The 17,255-nt window shown below is 37.7% G+C and overlaps 1 protein-coding gene across 4 annotated transcripts in view; it reads right to left on the reverse strand.

Moving 5' to 3' along the window:
* Window positions 1-17,255, reverse strand: part of atp8a1 (ATPase phospholipid transporting 8A1) — a 134,271-nt gene that overhangs the window by 96,083 nt on the left and 20,933 nt on the right. For all 4 annotated transcript variants that reach the window (XM_084429881.1, XM_084429879.1, XM_084429880.1 and 1 more), the window contains exons 2-3: window positions 11,128-11,242; window positions 2,624-2,723 (exon numbers count right to left, since the gene is read on the reverse strand). In XM_084429881.1, coding sequence (XP_084286007.1) covers window positions 2,624-2,723; window positions 11,128-11,242 — 215 coding nt within the window. The remainder of the gene's footprint in view (window positions 1-2,623; window positions 2,724-11,127; window positions 11,243-17,255) is intronic.

A 17,255-nucleotide genomic window follows, 5' to 3' on the forward strand; every position in this document is an offset into this window, starting at 1 on the left:
CTGTTTGAGGTCGTTAGCTGCATAAAGACACCTGTCCACCCCATACAATCAGTAAGAATCCAACTACTAATATGGCCAAGACCAAAGAGCTGTCCAAAGACACTAGAGACAAAATTGTACACCTCCACAAGGCTGGAAAGGGCTACGGGGAAATTGCCAAGCAGCTTGGTGAAAAAAGGTCCACTGTTGGAGCAATCATTAGAAAATGGAAGAAGCTAAACATGACTGTCAATCTCCCTCGGACTGGGGATCCATGCAAGATCTCACCTCGTGGGGTCTCAATGATCCTAAGAAAGGTGAGAAATCAGCCCATAACTACACAGGAGGAGCTGGTCAATGACCTGAAAAGAGCTGGGACCACCGTTTCCAAGGTTACTGTTGGTAATACACTAAGACGTCATGGTTTGAAATCATGCATGGCACGGAAGGTTCCCCTGCTTAAACCAGCACATGTCAAGGCCCGTCTTAAGTTTGCCAATGACCATTTGGATGATCCAGAGGAGTCATGGGAGAGAGTCATGTGGTCAGATGAGACCAAAATAGAACTTTTTGGTCATAATTCCACTAAACGTGTTTGGAGGAAGAAGAATGATGAGTACCATCCCAAGAACACCATCCCTACTGTGAAGCATGTGGGTGGTAGCATCATGCTTTGGGGGTGTTTTTCTGCACATGGGACAGGGCGACTGCACTGTATTAAGGAGAGGATGACCGGGGCCATGTATTGCGAGATTTTGGGGAACAACCTCCTTCCCTCAGTTAGAGCATTGAAGATGGGTCGAGGCTGGGTCTTCCAACATGACAATGACCCGAAGCACACAGCCAGGATAACCAAGGAGTGGCTCTGTAAGAAGCATATCAAGGTTCTGGCGTGGCCTAGCCAGTCTCCAGACCTAAACCCAATAGAGAATCTTTGGAGGGAGCTCAAACTCCGTGTTTCTCAGCGACAGCCCAGAAACCTGACTGATCTAGAGAAGATCTGTGTGGAGGAGTGGGCCAAAATCCCTCCTGCAGTGTGTGCAAACCTGGTGAAAAACTACAGGAAACGTTTGACCTCTGTAATTGCAAACAAAGGCTACTGTACCAAATATTAACATTGATTTTCTCAGGTGTTCAAATACTTATTTGCAGCTGTATCATACAAATAAATAGTTAAAAAATCATACATTGTGATTTCTGGATTTTTTTTTTTAGATTATGTCTCTCACAGTGGACATGCACCTACGATGACAATTTCAGACCCCTCCATGATTTCTAAGTGGGAGAACTTGCAAAATAGCAGGGTGTTCAAATACTTATTTTCCTCACTGTATATAATTCATACCACAAGAACTTGATTAAACTTCTACAATTTCTCTCCTGATTTTGGCAAAACTCACAGAATTTACATATCAAAAAGTGAAACGTCTTTGGAAAGTGTCCCTATCAGATAAAGTGTCAGAGCTGTGACAGGTTCAGTAAGAGGCCAAGAATGCAGAGATATACAATAGGAAACCCGAAACGGAATCCTTTTAACCTGATGCCAACACACTTTCCCTTCTGCATTACGTTTCACTTAAACAGGAGAGTACGCTCAAACCAAACCACAGTGGCGTAGAAAACTAGAGCAGTCGATCATCATGGAACCTTGGTGTCAGTATCAAAATGTCTCATTGATTATGATGGCATTTCCAAAAGCAGGAGTGTGATGGAAGTGAGCAGTTTTGATGAAACCGCATCAATAAACATCAGATGGTCACCTTGGCCCCCTTATTGCTACAACACACCCATCCCTGCTGTTTTTCTCGTTCACAGTACGCCTGTTCATTCAAGGTCACTGCATTGACAGGCGTAATGAAGATACACCGAACCTGCGCGTCGAAGCCACCTGACTCTCTCTGTTTTACTCTCCTTTCTCTCAGTTTCTCTTCTTTCGTTATCTCGCTTTTCCCCCAGGTCATCGATTCAGCTACCTTAAAAACAGAGGCATTCATTTAATGTGCATCCACAGGGTCACGTCGGGTTGTTCGGTGGTGGATTCGTGGGCCATTCAGTCTCTAAAAGAACGGCACGTTTATAGCACTCTGGAGCCCTCGGTGACTGCGCCGTCTGGTAATTGCACAGATGCTGAGGCAGTGGAGCCAAAACATTTTCAAGTTTCAAAAGAAATAAATACAGTACACTACCATTCAGAAGTTTGGGGTCGGTTTGTTGTTTTTAATGTCTATTATGCTCTTCAAGGCTGCAAGGCTCTCCAAGTACTTTTTTTTCAGGATTCCAGGAGAATAGAAAGTTAAACATTTATTGGAAATAGAACTTTTAATCAATTTAATGCGTTATCGTGCAGTCTGAAACTATTTCGAATGCAACCGACCTTGTGTTGCTAGTAACGTTGGTGTTCACGTGTGTAATATAACGCACTATAACACTAAGGTTTTCACACTTGGTTTGATTGTCTGTTTGATTGATTGATTGGTCCGAGCCAGAGATCGATTTCACCCTGCTCTTTTATCAGTCCTATATACTTAAGAAACCCAGTATCTGATCACAGAGGGTCTATCTGCGACCGTGAGAGCTGACAGTCCTAATCTCTCCAGCTTGTCATCAGTACTCCTGCCCTGAAGGATTGACATTGCAGTCTTACCTGCAGAAGTGCGATGAAGAGGAAGAAGGAGTTGGCTGCTCTTCTGAACTGAGAGTACAGGAACCGAGGCAGGAACGTAAGAACGTTGTACTTCGCAGTGCTGTGTGAGAGAAAGAAAAGACCAGAGGAAATGAGAAAGGTGGTTACATTCCAACAATGACCACAATATAAAACCACCTGACATCATCTGCAGACTGGGCTGACATTATTTATTATCCATTTAGTTCTCACGTTTTCAGTTTTAGTTGGTCACCATTACACCAACATAGTGATATTGGTTTCACATCATGAATCAAACTTTCTCCCCCTAGCCAAACCCAGTTTTCAGTGCATCCAAAGACACGCACAAACACACAGTGAGCGATGGAGAGAGGCAGTTAATGACCATAAAGAACAGCTAAGTTGTAAGGCTGTAAAGAGCTCTGAGTTTGAGTGAACTATGGTGGGAGCTTGCCAGAGCCTCCATCTCTGTCGACTGATTTACACACACATTAGGCCCAAGGCAGCGAATCCACTTTAGACTGAGATAAACATCCCAGTCTGAACCCTGACACCTGCCTCTTTATCCACCCACTTTCCAAAAGAAGGATCCACCAAGAAACACTAATTCAACACTCAACACTCACTCGGAATATTGTATTTATTCACCAATGATTCATATAACAAAATATAATATAAAAACATAATACAATACAATACAATATAATATTCACAGAATACCAAAGAACAGAATCAGATTAATAGTATTACATTTTTTATATTAAAAAATATATACTATATATAAAATATAATATAAACTAATTTAGAATGTAAACTAAAATACAATAAATTGAAATATTGTAAACTATAAAATAAAATATTCTCAGCCACACAAGACAGAAAATTAGCATTTAATTTTATTATTAATTAATTGTTCATAAAATATAATATTAAATATTAAAACATAATACAATTTCACAATAGCACAAAAGACATTTATTTAAAACAGAATATTACTTTTTTTAATTCACTCATATAGTAATAATAATAATAATAATAATAATAATAATATAATAATAATAATAATAATAATAATATTATTATTATTATAAAATACAATATTATCAGCCCACCAAAATATAGTTTTTTTTATTTTGATTAATGACTCACAATTACATATAATTATTAGGGCCGGGACTCGTTTAAAAAAAATTAATCTAATTAATTAGAGGCTTTGTAATTAATTAATCGAAATTAATCGCATTTTAATTGCGTATAAATTAGGGCTGTCAATCAATTAAAAATAATTGTGTTGAACATGTTATTGAAATAATGTTCAAATGTTCAAAGGGTGAGCATTGAAATAATTGTGCCTAGCAAATAATCAATACAATACAAATTGAAAATTATTAAATTATTGAACATTATTAAATTATACATTTGATATTCAACATTAAATTATAAACATTATTTACACTTGCTTTACAGGTTTTTAACATTACTTCGAAAATGCTGAAATTAAGAGTTTGAGATGTTTTTCATCTGTTTTAGAAAGTATTTTTAGACTTTTGTTTTTTCAGAATAAAACTTGTTTTACAATCTTGAGCATGTGTTATATTTTTATTAAATGTGTTTAATTAAGCCATTGCTGCAAGTAATTTGACAGTTAACAATATTTTAGTGTACAGTTAATCACAAATTCAGTCAGCATTGTCATGACTCATTATCCCATGATGAAAGGTAAGACGGTGAAACAACGTCACGATATCAACGTTGATTCAATTTGCAAAACCGAAGCATAATTCATCATTGGTTCAACAACGTCGACATACAATCTTTATTCACCCATATTGAAAGAAGAGACGGTGAAACAACGTCACGAAATCAACAATGAAACAACGTCACGATTTCAACGTTGATTCGTTTTGCACAATCGAAACATAATCCAACATTGATTCGACCTTGGTCCCTTACGTTCACCGGTGAATCAACGTTGAAATGCCGGCTGTTTTTTATAAGTAAATGTTCCAATCAATGATCCAGGCAGCGCCAGCGCGTTCTCGTCTCCCTCCTTCATGTTACAGTCGAATGGCGGCTAGAACGGCTCCAGGTTCAAAGGTCAATACGGAATGGATTAATCTGCGTTATTTTTTTTAACGCGTTATTTTTTCTCAGATTAATTAATCGAAATTAACGCGTTAATGTCACGGCCCTAATAATTATGTAATATAAAATACAATACAATACAATACAATACAATACAATACAATACAATACAATACAATACAATAGACAGTCTGTGAAGTGTGAACGTCCTTCAAGTGGAAACTGATCTGTGTCCTCTCACTGACTCTACGTTTCACTGATCCGGTCTTCACAGAGATCCTTATCAGTCCACGCCACACGGCACACCGCACACCGTAGCCCAGCAATTAGCAGCACTGTACGAGATGGAAAGTTCTGTCAGGGGCCTGTCGTTCTCGCTTTTCTCTTGGCTAGCTTTCAGCTTCTGAACAGTGAAGCTGCGTGCGTCAGGTGGCTAACAGTAGCAGTGGCTGCTTTTACTGTTCCTCAGATAAAGAAACACATTTCCATGTTGCTGGGTAACTCAAATTCATGGAGGAGAGCAAGAGTGAAGAGTAAGATCTCCATCTGTCCTCATATTCAAACAAGCACACAGAAATAAAAAATAAAAATCCAATGCATCTAGGTGAGAAATTAACCACCCAGAAGTTTTGGACCCATTCACTTTTATAGTTGCTAGGGTTTTTGTTACTATTGAAAAATCATAAATGAATCATTTTCAATTAGTATATGAAGTTCTTCAGAACCTTTCAAAAAATGTTTACTGACAGTGGCTACTAATACAAAGTTGAAATACAATTAAGAATATTTTGGTGGATGTCAATCGAGAGAGAGAGAGAGAGAGAGAGAGAGAGAGAGAGAGATGACCTGCGTCTCTCCTCTCATTTCCTCTACACGACCCCAGAAACCAGATCTAGCTCTGCTTCTAGACCTTAGCCGGCTGCTTAGCCCACACGCTCAGCTCGTTTAGCACTACTTGGCGTCATCATGCTTTTAAACAAACATGCATCACACAAGAGGGCTTCGGGACGTTGGCTCATCAGGCAGTCACTGGGGTGACTAGTGTAACCGCTCATCAAAATGCACCTCAGGGTTTAACCACGTGATGTTAATCATTTTAATTGCGGCTTTGTTGGCGGTGGTGTATTTGCAAACGCATCAACTTGCCGTTTTGTCGAAGGCACACAGTGTGAGGAGCCAATGTGTTTTTTTTGTTTAGTTAATATGTTAATAATGTGTTTGAGGTGTACATTAGTGCAATTTAATATAACTTGGCATGTGCGCTATATTCCAAACACCAGAAGGTTGTGTTTGTTTAGCTAAAGCATATGTTCATATTTTGTTTCAAGTGAAATTCTTTGTGATCCCTCTTCCTTTTAGACTGGTTTGCAAGTCTTGATTGCACAGGCCTACAGCAATGCTATGAGCAGCTGCTTACCTGATCAGCTTTGATAGTAAAGGTGCACTTAGGAGTAACAACTTGAACTTCACCAACAGTTCAATCACATCAGTCACAAAATGGAGTATGTATATAAAGGCTTAAAGGGATACTCCACTTTTTTCGGAAATATGCTCATTTTACATCTCCCCCAGAGTTAAACAGTTGAGTTTTACCGTTTTAGAATCCATTCAGCCGAACTCCGGGTCTGACGGTCCCACTTTTAGCATAGCTTAGCACAGATCATTGATTCTGATGAGTCCAGTAGCATTTCTTTCAAAATGACCAAAGAGTTTCAATATTTTTCCTATTTAAAACTTGACTCTTCTGTAGTTAAACCGTGTACTAAGATCGACGGAAAATGAAAAGTTGCGATTTTCTAAGCCTATATGACTAGGAACTACTCTCATTCCAGCGTAATAATCAAGGAACTGTGCGGCTGTACCATGAGTGCAGCAGGCGTAATGATATGACGCAGCGCCTGAAAATAGGTCTAATAGGTTAGACAAACTTAGTCCCGGTCACGTTGGAAGAAGTTACCGAGCTGGGGACTATTTTCAGGCGCTGCGTCATATCATTACGCCTGCTGCACTCATGGTACAGCCGCACAGTTCCTTGATTATTACGCTGGAATGAGAGTAGTTCCTAGCCATATAGGCTCATTTTCCGTCGATCTTAGTACACGGTTTAACTACAGAAGAGTCAAGTTTTAAATAGGAAAAATATTGAAACTCTTTGGTCATTTTGAAAGAAATGCTACTGGACTCATCAGAATCAATGATCTGTGCTAAGCTATGCTAAAAGTGGTACCGTCAGACCCGGAGATCGGCTGAATGGATTCTAAAACGGTAAAACTCAACTGTTTAACTCTGGGGGAGATGTAAAATGAGCTTATTTCCGAAAAAAGTGGAGTATCCCTTTAATCTAACGCAAAACAGCTCTCAAAGCAGTCCATGACATAGTACATTTAACTCGTTTATTTCAAAAGAGCAGTGTGTGTAGGCACTAATTATCATTCATCACACAAAGTCAGGCCACTTGTTACAGCCAATGTTGGTGACCTGTTTTTGCAGCTTAATGTCACAACCATAAGCACATGAACATACAACACTACAGTTCTGGAAGTAAAAATCCCATTCATAATTAGCTAGCTATTACATGTATTGTTCAATCATAATATAGTGATGTTTCCTGATAAGACAAAAACGACTAGATAATGGGTCAGTAGAATTGTGTACTAGAATTGTTTTTGAAAGAAATATCTTATGTTCACCAAGGCTGCATTTATTTAATGAAAAAAATAGCGTAAAATCAGTAATATTCTGAAATATCATTACAATTTAAAACTACAATTTTCTATTTTAATATATTTTAAAACGGTATTTATTCCTGTGATGACAAAGCTGAATTTTCAGCATCATTACTCCAGTCTTCAGTGTCACATGATCCTTCAGAAATCATTCTAATATATCGATTTGGTGCTCAAGAAACATTTCTTATGAACGCAGTTTAATAAGGTTGTGTGGTTTAAAATTTTTGTAGAAACTGTGATACAATTTTTTTCCCCCGTTAGATGACATCTTATGATAATATATATATATGCCGTCATTGCGTAGTTTTTTTTTTTCATTCTGCGTACTGTGAGCTTTTTACATTTGTTTGATTCGCTCCTACCCTTTGTACTCACATACTGCATTTTAATACAGCAGAGTACAATAGTAGTTTTGATACAACAATACCGCTGTTCTTATTTACATATTTTTCTTTTTCTATTGTCAAACAACGGAATGAATATGAAATATTGATTAAAACATGGCCCATTAACACCATAGATATGTATACATAGATGCAGGGCTTGACATTCACTTTTTTGCTCACAAGCCACTGTGGCTAGTGGTTTTCCAAAGTTACTCTGCATTTTCACTGGCCACAATTTTGAGACTGATAACATGGGGGAAAATCTGCCATATAGATATTTTTAATATTATCTTATTATTTGGCAGCAGGTATATTAGCCTGCGGGCGGCACAATGGCTCAGTGGGTAGTGGGTAGTACTGTCGCCTCACAGCAAGAAGCTGGAAACGTAGAGGGTTTCCTCTGGGTGCTCCGGTTTCCCCCACAATCCAAAAACATGCAGTATAGATGAACTGGTGATGCTAAATTGTCCATAAGTGTGTGTGTGTGTGTGTGCGTGAATCCCGAGCCATGAGAGAGATATTATGCTGCTGTCACTTTAAGACCTGAAAAATAACTTCATTTAGAACTGAGAGGCCGCAGATTTTGTGCTCACACCAAAAGTGCCCACACAAAATCTGCGGGAATGAGTACAATTATGCGCAATACGCACACTTTCAATTTAATGCACCCCTGCTGAAAAAAAAAAAAAAAATTCTTACTGCCCCCAAATTTATGAATGTTAGTGAGTCTTTAGGAGGAGTAAATAATTCATTCCAAGCAAACAATCTGTAACCATCTTTTTTTCCCCCCAATGTTTAAAAACATTTTTACATTGAAATGGTGTAATCATTTTGCATTCATTTTGAAGCTGTGTGACTTGGTTCAAGGCTCTTTATTGACATTTTTAAATGCCTAAGGAGAAAAATTAAATGAAAAAAAAAAAAATACTTCCAGAAGTAAGGCCACCGTGAGAGTAGGTGGTCACCATTACGGTTGGTAACCATAACAAATAGCAAGTTTCAAGGTTAGCCAATCATAAAGGAGGCAATTTATACATTGACCCCTTTTGCTATACTATTTAGACTTCTGAGTCATGGTGGAAAATGGTCAAGCAAAGTGAAATATTTTTAATGCAAGAAACTTTAAAATAAAATAAAAAAGCCTTTTAAATTGCTGACATCTAGTTTTACTGAAGGAGCACAACATGCATTTGTATTATACTATATTAAAATGATAGGCCTACTGTTTCTAGGCGAACAAATGCACCAGGAAATGAAAATAATATCTTGACCCTTGCGTGTGATCTTTCTAAATGAACAATGATTACAAGCAAAACGTGACAGAAGCCCATTACAACTAAAAACGGTTTTCTTTTCATGGCAGCTTACATCATAAAACACATACACATAAGCAAGCATGACTTCCCAGTCGCCATTCTAATGCTGCAGGAATGCAAACATTAACCTGGTCTGACAGTGGAGCTGAACGTTTAAAGCTACTGTTTTATCCACTGTACAAGGGACAGCCCTCTATATATAGTAAAGCTAGAAGTACTGACAAACAGTCCAGACATGAGACAGCAAAACTCAGAGTTGTAATTCACTGCAATAATCAGACTACAGCATTAATAATGAGTGCCGTAATGATCACTAGATGCAGATGGAACGATCAAATAGATGCTTTTGGGTTTCAATGCTGAAAATCTGCAGTCTGAGGGTGACATCTCATCTGAATGATTGCGCTCTCACTGCAGGAAAAACCAAGCAACAACTTAAACCAATTCACATTGGATTCAAAACAAACCATTTGCTCAAAATTAGGGTTGGGTACCCAACTCTGTACTTTTAATGGCACCGACCGAATTACGTCAGTACTACCGAGTACCGATTCACATTAAATCAATCTGTGCCAAATTTCAGTACCTGAGAATGCATCTGGGCGCAAGAGTAAGAACATTTAAATACGAATCCTGCAAGTTCTGCATGTCTCTGTGTGAATGAGTGGCAGAGACGCGCGGTTTCATTTACCCCCCACCCCCACACACAACGCTTGCGGTGTTTTTCAGCCTCCGCAGTCTCATTATATGAGAACATGAATGCATTTACAGAGCCACTTTGAGAGTCATAATAATAAATTATCAAATTTATGTTGTAATTTTAACAGTATAAAGCTCAGTTGTGCCGCATGTCGTTTGACATATAAAAGATCAATTAAATTAATGTTTTGTGTCTTCATTTGATTACTTGAAAATTCACAACACAGAATTTGTGGAAAACAAAACATTTCATAGAAATGTTTTTTTTTTTTTTTATTACTAAAATGGTTGTTTTTATTAATATTAAAGCATCACAGACAATGGCAGACAGCGACCAAGGCAGCTCTGGCATAATGTCAATAACACTTCTACAAATGAGCTTAGTTGACAGGTGAAACATAGTTTCTTTACAGTTATTGAGGTAAACATGCCTAAATGACATGCCTCAACCCTTCTCAACATCAGTTCATTTCATTGACACAAGCTGAACTTTTGTGGGCGAGTAAATAAAATCACACAATTTTCTCTTTAACGTATTTAGCATGTGATTCAGCAGAAATCATATTTTAACCACAGTACTTTCTCCTACCTCCTCTACGTCTGCCATACATCACCTTACCAATCACTATGAGTACATAATGTAACTTGGACAGTGAGCCGTTGGCGGCTGGAAAATGGCAACACTTCCTCTTTTGTCAAATACAGCTCACTAGTTTTAATGTGGTACTATATTCGTACAGTTCCTTCCCGCTCAATCTTCAAAATCTTTTTCAAAATCTTCTTGATCCATCCATCCGTGGCAGTACAGTCTGTTCAAGAGCCTTATTACACTTTCTTTTTTTCCTGACATTAAATATGAGCTCTGTTGTGAAATCTACTGAGATGCATTGCTGCCAACATATTTTTGTGGAATCTGTGATGCATTTTTTTCTTTGATGAATAGAGCATTCAAAAGAACAGCCTTTTGTAACAATATAAATGTTAGAACAGTTTGTAACAAATGTCTTTACTGTCAATTTTGATCAATTTAATGGATCCTTGCTCAATAAAAAGTATTTATTTCATGACAACGAACACCACAAACAACTACTAGGTAAAATAATTGATGTAATACACTTAACCATATTTTAATCACTACATTTTAGTATTGAATAAAATAAGTTTTTGTAATCAACACTCTCTTCATCCACTGCCTAGAAATGTTAACCCTGTGCTCACCATGACGGCCTGTTCAACCCTTTATGAAGAAGGAGTAACACTCAGAAGCACAGGTGTGAGTGTGGCTTTACCTGACACGATTATTGCAGAACTTGGTAAACTGGGGCTGATTGAGGAATATTAATCTGGAATCTTCCTGGTCTGCTAGAGAAGTCTTCTCTGAAGTGTCTTCAGTCTTTTCATAACCTGAGACAAAGAAAAGAGGAAAAGATAGAGGAATAAAGTCAAATTCAAAATAAAGGATGCAAAAAAGGAGCATTAGGCTATAATGAAATATCAGCTTTTGTTTTATAAAAGCAATGGCTATTTTTTATGCTATGAAAGCTCAGATCTCCCAGACAGTGAAAACCTTTAACCACCTTTAACAAGATTACATTAAAGATTATGTCTTTACCAAGCGTCAGACTCAGAGAAGCTTAAGACTTGACCTATAACCTCTAGCTGAAGCCATTGTGCAGTATGTGGAGTAGCTTAGCTGCCGACATAAAGATGGTCATAACAAAAATTTAAATAAAACAAAACAAATTAAATACATTTATAAAAAAGAATACACATTTATATAAATAAACAATTTTAAATATGACTACATAAACAATCTACCTGGATATCTGAATTGAGCGATTCTAGTGACCATGATAAACACACATTTATTTGTTTAAGTCATTATCAGGGCTGGTGAAAGCCAGTGGAAAAAGCAATGTGTGATATTACAGGCACACTGAGCCCAAGGGAACAGATGAATGAAAGAAGGGCAGCTCAAATTGATTCGCCTGCGCACGCACGCAATACTGGTGGCTCAGTCTATTACAGGCCACAGTTTAACTGGCTTAAGAGAATACAATTTGTGGCTAATTTGGAGTATGAAAAAAAAAAACTTGTGGTATCCTTGCAATATACAAACCTATAACTTTACAAGAAACTTGGTTTTGATTCATCTGATGCAAAAAAAGAAAAAAAAAGAAAAGAAAAAAGATTTAAAGGGTTAGTTCACCCAAAAATGAAAATTCTGTCAGTAATTACTCACCCTCATGTTGTTCCAACCCCGTAAGACCTCCGTTCATCTTCGGAACACAAATTAAGATATTTTTGATGAAATCTGAGAGCTGTCTCACTCCTCCATAGGCTTCTAAGGGAATGAAACTTGCTGGCCCAGAAAAGTTATTAAAGAGATCGTTAATATAGTCCAAGTGACTACAGCGGCTCAATCTTAAGTTTATCAAGCGACGAGAATACTTTTTGTACGCAAAAAAAACAAAAATAACGACTTTATTCCACTATTCATTTCCTTCTCTCTGGGCCTCGAGTGAGTTCAAGTAGTGCTTTTGCGCAGCGCTTCTGTGTTGTACGTCACACGCATCACACACATGACTAGCGTCGGCCAATAGTGAGCCTACGTGGTGACGTGCAACACAGAAGCGCTGCGCTAAAACACTACGTGAACTCACTCGAACTCACAAGTTTCATTCCCTTAGAAGCCTATGGAGGAGTGAGACAGCTCTCAGATTTAATAAAAAATATCTTAATTTGTGTTCCGAAGATGAACGAAGGTCTTACGGGGTTGGAACAACATGAGGGTGAGTAATTACTGACAGAATTTTCATTTTTGGGTGAACTAACCCTTTAATGGAAGCCAATAACCTGTGGAAATGGCTGGAAATCAACCGTCCACAATTTGGAAAAAGCTGGCAAACATCAAAATCCATAGTTCCATATACATCAACAGAAATCAAATCAAATTCAACAAAAAAAAAAACAATAGTTCAAATGAAGAAAAAAACTCTTGTTCTATTTACTTGCCTAATCCAAACACGTAAGCAGCTATTTATAATATAATAAATAATAATAATCATCATCATTCATCATAAAGTTTCCTGACATTGTGATAAATGTTAACACAACAGCATATGAGTTTGTAAAATAAGGGTGAGTAAATAAAAGCAGTATTTTCCATTTATGGGTGAACTACTCCTGTGCAAAAACAGTCAAAGCAAAAGCAAAACGACAGAAACACCCTTATACTCTTTGTTTTATGAGAACAATTTGAACAAGGTGCATTGAGTAAAACACTCATTATCTTCTATGAAGGGTGTGTAAAGTCTAAACATGACTCTGTATCATTAATAGAGTGTGTAAAGTCTAAACATGACAATGCAACAAGAGTTTTATACAAGACACATTTCACCTAAACGGTCTAATAGCTTAAGAGTATTAACACTACACTCCCTTAAATGAGTTTTCCCTTCAAAGTGCTATTTTACCAGTTCAATGTACTTGACACGACACTGCTGAAGCTGTAAGACTGAATGCTTATACTGAACATGTCTGTGGCATCCTAAATAAAGAGGTCAAAGCTAAAAACATTTGAAGGAGTGCGTGTGTGAGTGTGAGTGAGAGTGAGAGTGAGAGTGAGAGTGAGAGTGAGAGTGAGTGAGTGTGTGTGAGTGAGTGTGTGTGAGTGAGTGTGTGTGAGTGTGCGTGCGTGTGTGAGAGAGAGAGAGAGTGAGTGAGAGCAAAAAAGTGAAAATGAAACTAAGTCGTAGACACTAAAGAGGTTAAAATAACTATGCTGAAAGTGACAGCCTATAGACAGTGAGGAAGTGAGACGTATAAGTGTAACTGAAGCTGTATGTGCGATTGTGAGTGGGTTTACTTATAGCTATAGCTACTTTGGAGAGGAAACTGATGTCAGAGTCAGAGGTTAGCAACATTTGACAAAACATCCCCATGTGCCCAAAGGGTAGGCTACATTTTAAATCATTTAAATGAAGTAAATAACATTTTGGTTTTATTCTAGCAAAGCTTTGCTACTAGCTTTGCCAAAAATATTGTATTTTAGGAAGCAGGTAGTACACTGTTCTCCACTGTTCTGGGAAATGGATGAATGTCCAATAGAAAGTGAAAATGCTGTGCAATGCAGACAGACACATGATGTGGAGCAGGATTTTGGACACCAGAGATCTACAAATATCTTATAACATTTCCCTTGTCACAGGTAAGGTTGGTTAAGCTTTATCTAGCAATATATTTATGGCTCGGTAGATTATAATCAACTGACTTATTTAAATCAAGCTTCATTTTGTTGAACAACTATTGATCCCAAGTCTATGCGGTTTTCAGTTGATGCATGAACAAAACTTCACCAAAAATTATTTATAGAGTGCCTGCCATCCAATAAATTGCAATAACTTTTGTGCTTTATTTTTTTCGATATAAAATAAATCTCAGCTTTCAAATTCTATACATTTTTTCACTAAATTCAAACATCTGATCATCTCTTCCTCTTTACTACTACTAGTTATAGTAGGTTGAAAGATACAGTAGAACTTGCATCATGAAAAGTATCATGCCTCATGTAATCAATCAATCAATCAATCAATCAATCAATCAATCAATCAATCAATCAATCAATCAATGTTTCAACTGCGAAAAGACGTCAAAAAAACAACGAATATTAATTCACCCACAAACAACAATGGGTCTCGTTCACTAATAATTGCATAGATTATTTCGTATTTGTACGCACAGGAGAACTTCTCACGCTTAATTCACAACACGTTCGTACGCACACGGATTTGTTCTTAACATCGTTCTGATGTTAGTGAATATGGAGTATTCTAAATGAGCGGCCACGTTCACGAGGTTAGTCATTTGAATAAAACACGTCCAAACCATCTCCATTTAAGGGCTTTCCGCACACGCTTTCATTACAGCCTTTCGTCACCATCAAACTTGCTGTTTGCAGACGGACTCTTGCCCGATCCTCGAACAATGCCAAGTGTGCCATTTTCACTATAAAAACCGTTTATACAGACCCAGATTACAGACCCCTCATTAACCAGCTGTACATACATATCTTACTCTTTAACTGTATATGATGGAATGTATTAGATGAAATTAAATTGTATTGTTAAAAAAATTGTATTGTATATGGCTCATATAATACAATTAAAGGTACAATATGCAAGATTTTTTTTGGCCTCTAGAGGGCGCTACATTCCAAACAACAACGGCGTAGCTTGATGACGATGTGAAGGAGCGTGGAATGATGGGAACTGTCGTTTTAAACTCCACCGTTGATGTAAATCAGTCAGACGGGAATCGAAAAATCATGTTCATGGATGAGGCTAAGTTCTTTTTTTATAATTGTTGCGTTTAATGACATGCTTTTTGTGGCGAGGGGGCCGTGGTTCAGCGCGGTCTGTAATGGGAGAGAGAAGAGACGAGAGGGACGCAAGTAGGTCAAGTGCAAATGACGAACACCTGTGTCTTATTGCTGTGATCGGCGTGGAGAGACCGCTTTAAGCCGCGCGCTGGAACGAGAGAGAGACTGAAGAAAAAAATTGGACGCAGAGAAAGAAAACCGGTGGATCCGAGCTCTCATTTTTTAACTGTTTTGTGCCGTCGCGGTCGCCACGGTGAATGCGCGTTGTGCGCGACTTTTGTTTGTTTTGCTTTATTTTAATAAAGTACGAGTCCCAGTCACGCCGACCCCTGTCTTCTTCCTTCCTGACTCTTGAACCTCATCACACTTTTATTTCATTAAAATGAATTAACCGCAAGAAAAGTAAATTGGTTATCATAGATGTAACTGTATGTCGAATTCATTGTTGTGATAACGCGGCGCAGTTTTACGTGTTCTAAACAATAGTTGTAAAAGTACATTCGAACATACCCACATCATTTGCCAAAATACTGATTACTGAATACTGATCCAACTCGTTTTATTCTAGTTATTATTGTAATTATTATTATTATTATAATCTAACATAAACAGCAATTGAATATGTTGGACTATTGTTAGCTTCAACCTTCAATATTAATAAGAATAAGATCTAGCTTGACTTCATCTAATACCACACAATGCCCTTCTCAGTGAAACAACTCTCCATGTGTAAACACAACAGCCCCATTCATGACAGTGCCCAATAAATAATTAATAATTGTGCTGATAAATAATGCAGATGGCACACAGTAAATTGGCTACACTCAACTTAGGATCACTGTTGTGCTATCAGGATATGCTTTCAGTACCACCCTTCACTTTTGGCCTCTTGGCCTCAATTAAAAACAAATACGGCCATGATCTCAGTCAAGCCGTGTTATAGCACGGCAACTGTCCTGAAGCTGACACCGGCAAGTCATTGAGGTTTATAAACTCTGTTGATCAACCTACAAGGACTTTACAGGTCTGTGGACAGAGAACAACATCATGAATGTACTGTTTGTTTTTCAACAGCTGAAGGAGTGAAATACTGAGCACATGTTCCTCATCTGAAAGGAATTTAATGAATTTAAGGAGTTAACCTCCATTCCCTTTATAGGCAAAACATTGCTCTGTTTGTTTGAGTACCCTGTCACATCAATATTGCCTCAACCAGTGGTGTGATTTTGGGGCAGGAGTCACAGACCTATCCGTTTTTCCGACCAATGGAAGACAGCGGAGTGTACAGGAAACCTGTTTAAAAACAATCATTATTTTTGCGATTTCATGTTGCTGACGCAAGTGATGCACAAAATACTTCACATTCATTTAAAACAAACTGCCATCTACTGGTTTCAAAGATTATGCGATATGTTGTATTTTCTAAACTCTAGGTTAAGGTGCTGTGTGTGCAACTACACAACATGTAACAGGAAGCAAGCAGACACATAAAAAGAGACATATCACAAAACAAACAGGCTTTTCAGGCTTCAGGCTTCAAAATCGTCATGGTGGTTTGAATTCTCCACTAGTTAGCTGTTCTGAAAATGAAGTTCATGTGGGCTGTCATGTGGGAATCAAATATGATTCACTGTACAGCCATGCTTTTGATTTATCCATCCAAAATTGGCCAAACTCTGTGACATTCCATATTATACAGAACATTTAATTTTGACTGGATTCCACGATTTGGTCCGTGTTTTCTAGTCACAGAAATCATTAGGCTCTACATGTTAACTGTAATTTAAAGAGAGCTCCTCATTGAATACATAGCACAAAATATTTTACATACATAAAAATATAAAACACAGCAGTTAGTACTTTAGTATCGTTCTAAACTGCTGCAAGCCATTTTCTAGTTTTATTATTGTGCGAACGTGCGCGAGTATAAGTACTGAACTAGTATTAAACAGATGACTATAACAGTAAGATTCATTCAAGAACAATGTATTCATTCATTTTAGGGGGTCCTTGTTTGGGCATCAAAGTTTGAAAGTC

The sequence above is a fragment of the Rutilus rutilus genome, assembly GCF_951802725.1.
Source record: "Rutilus rutilus genome assembly, chromosome: 14".
Taxonomy (NCBI): Eukaryota; Metazoa; Chordata; class Actinopteri; order Cypriniformes; family Leuciscidae; genus Rutilus; species Rutilus rutilus.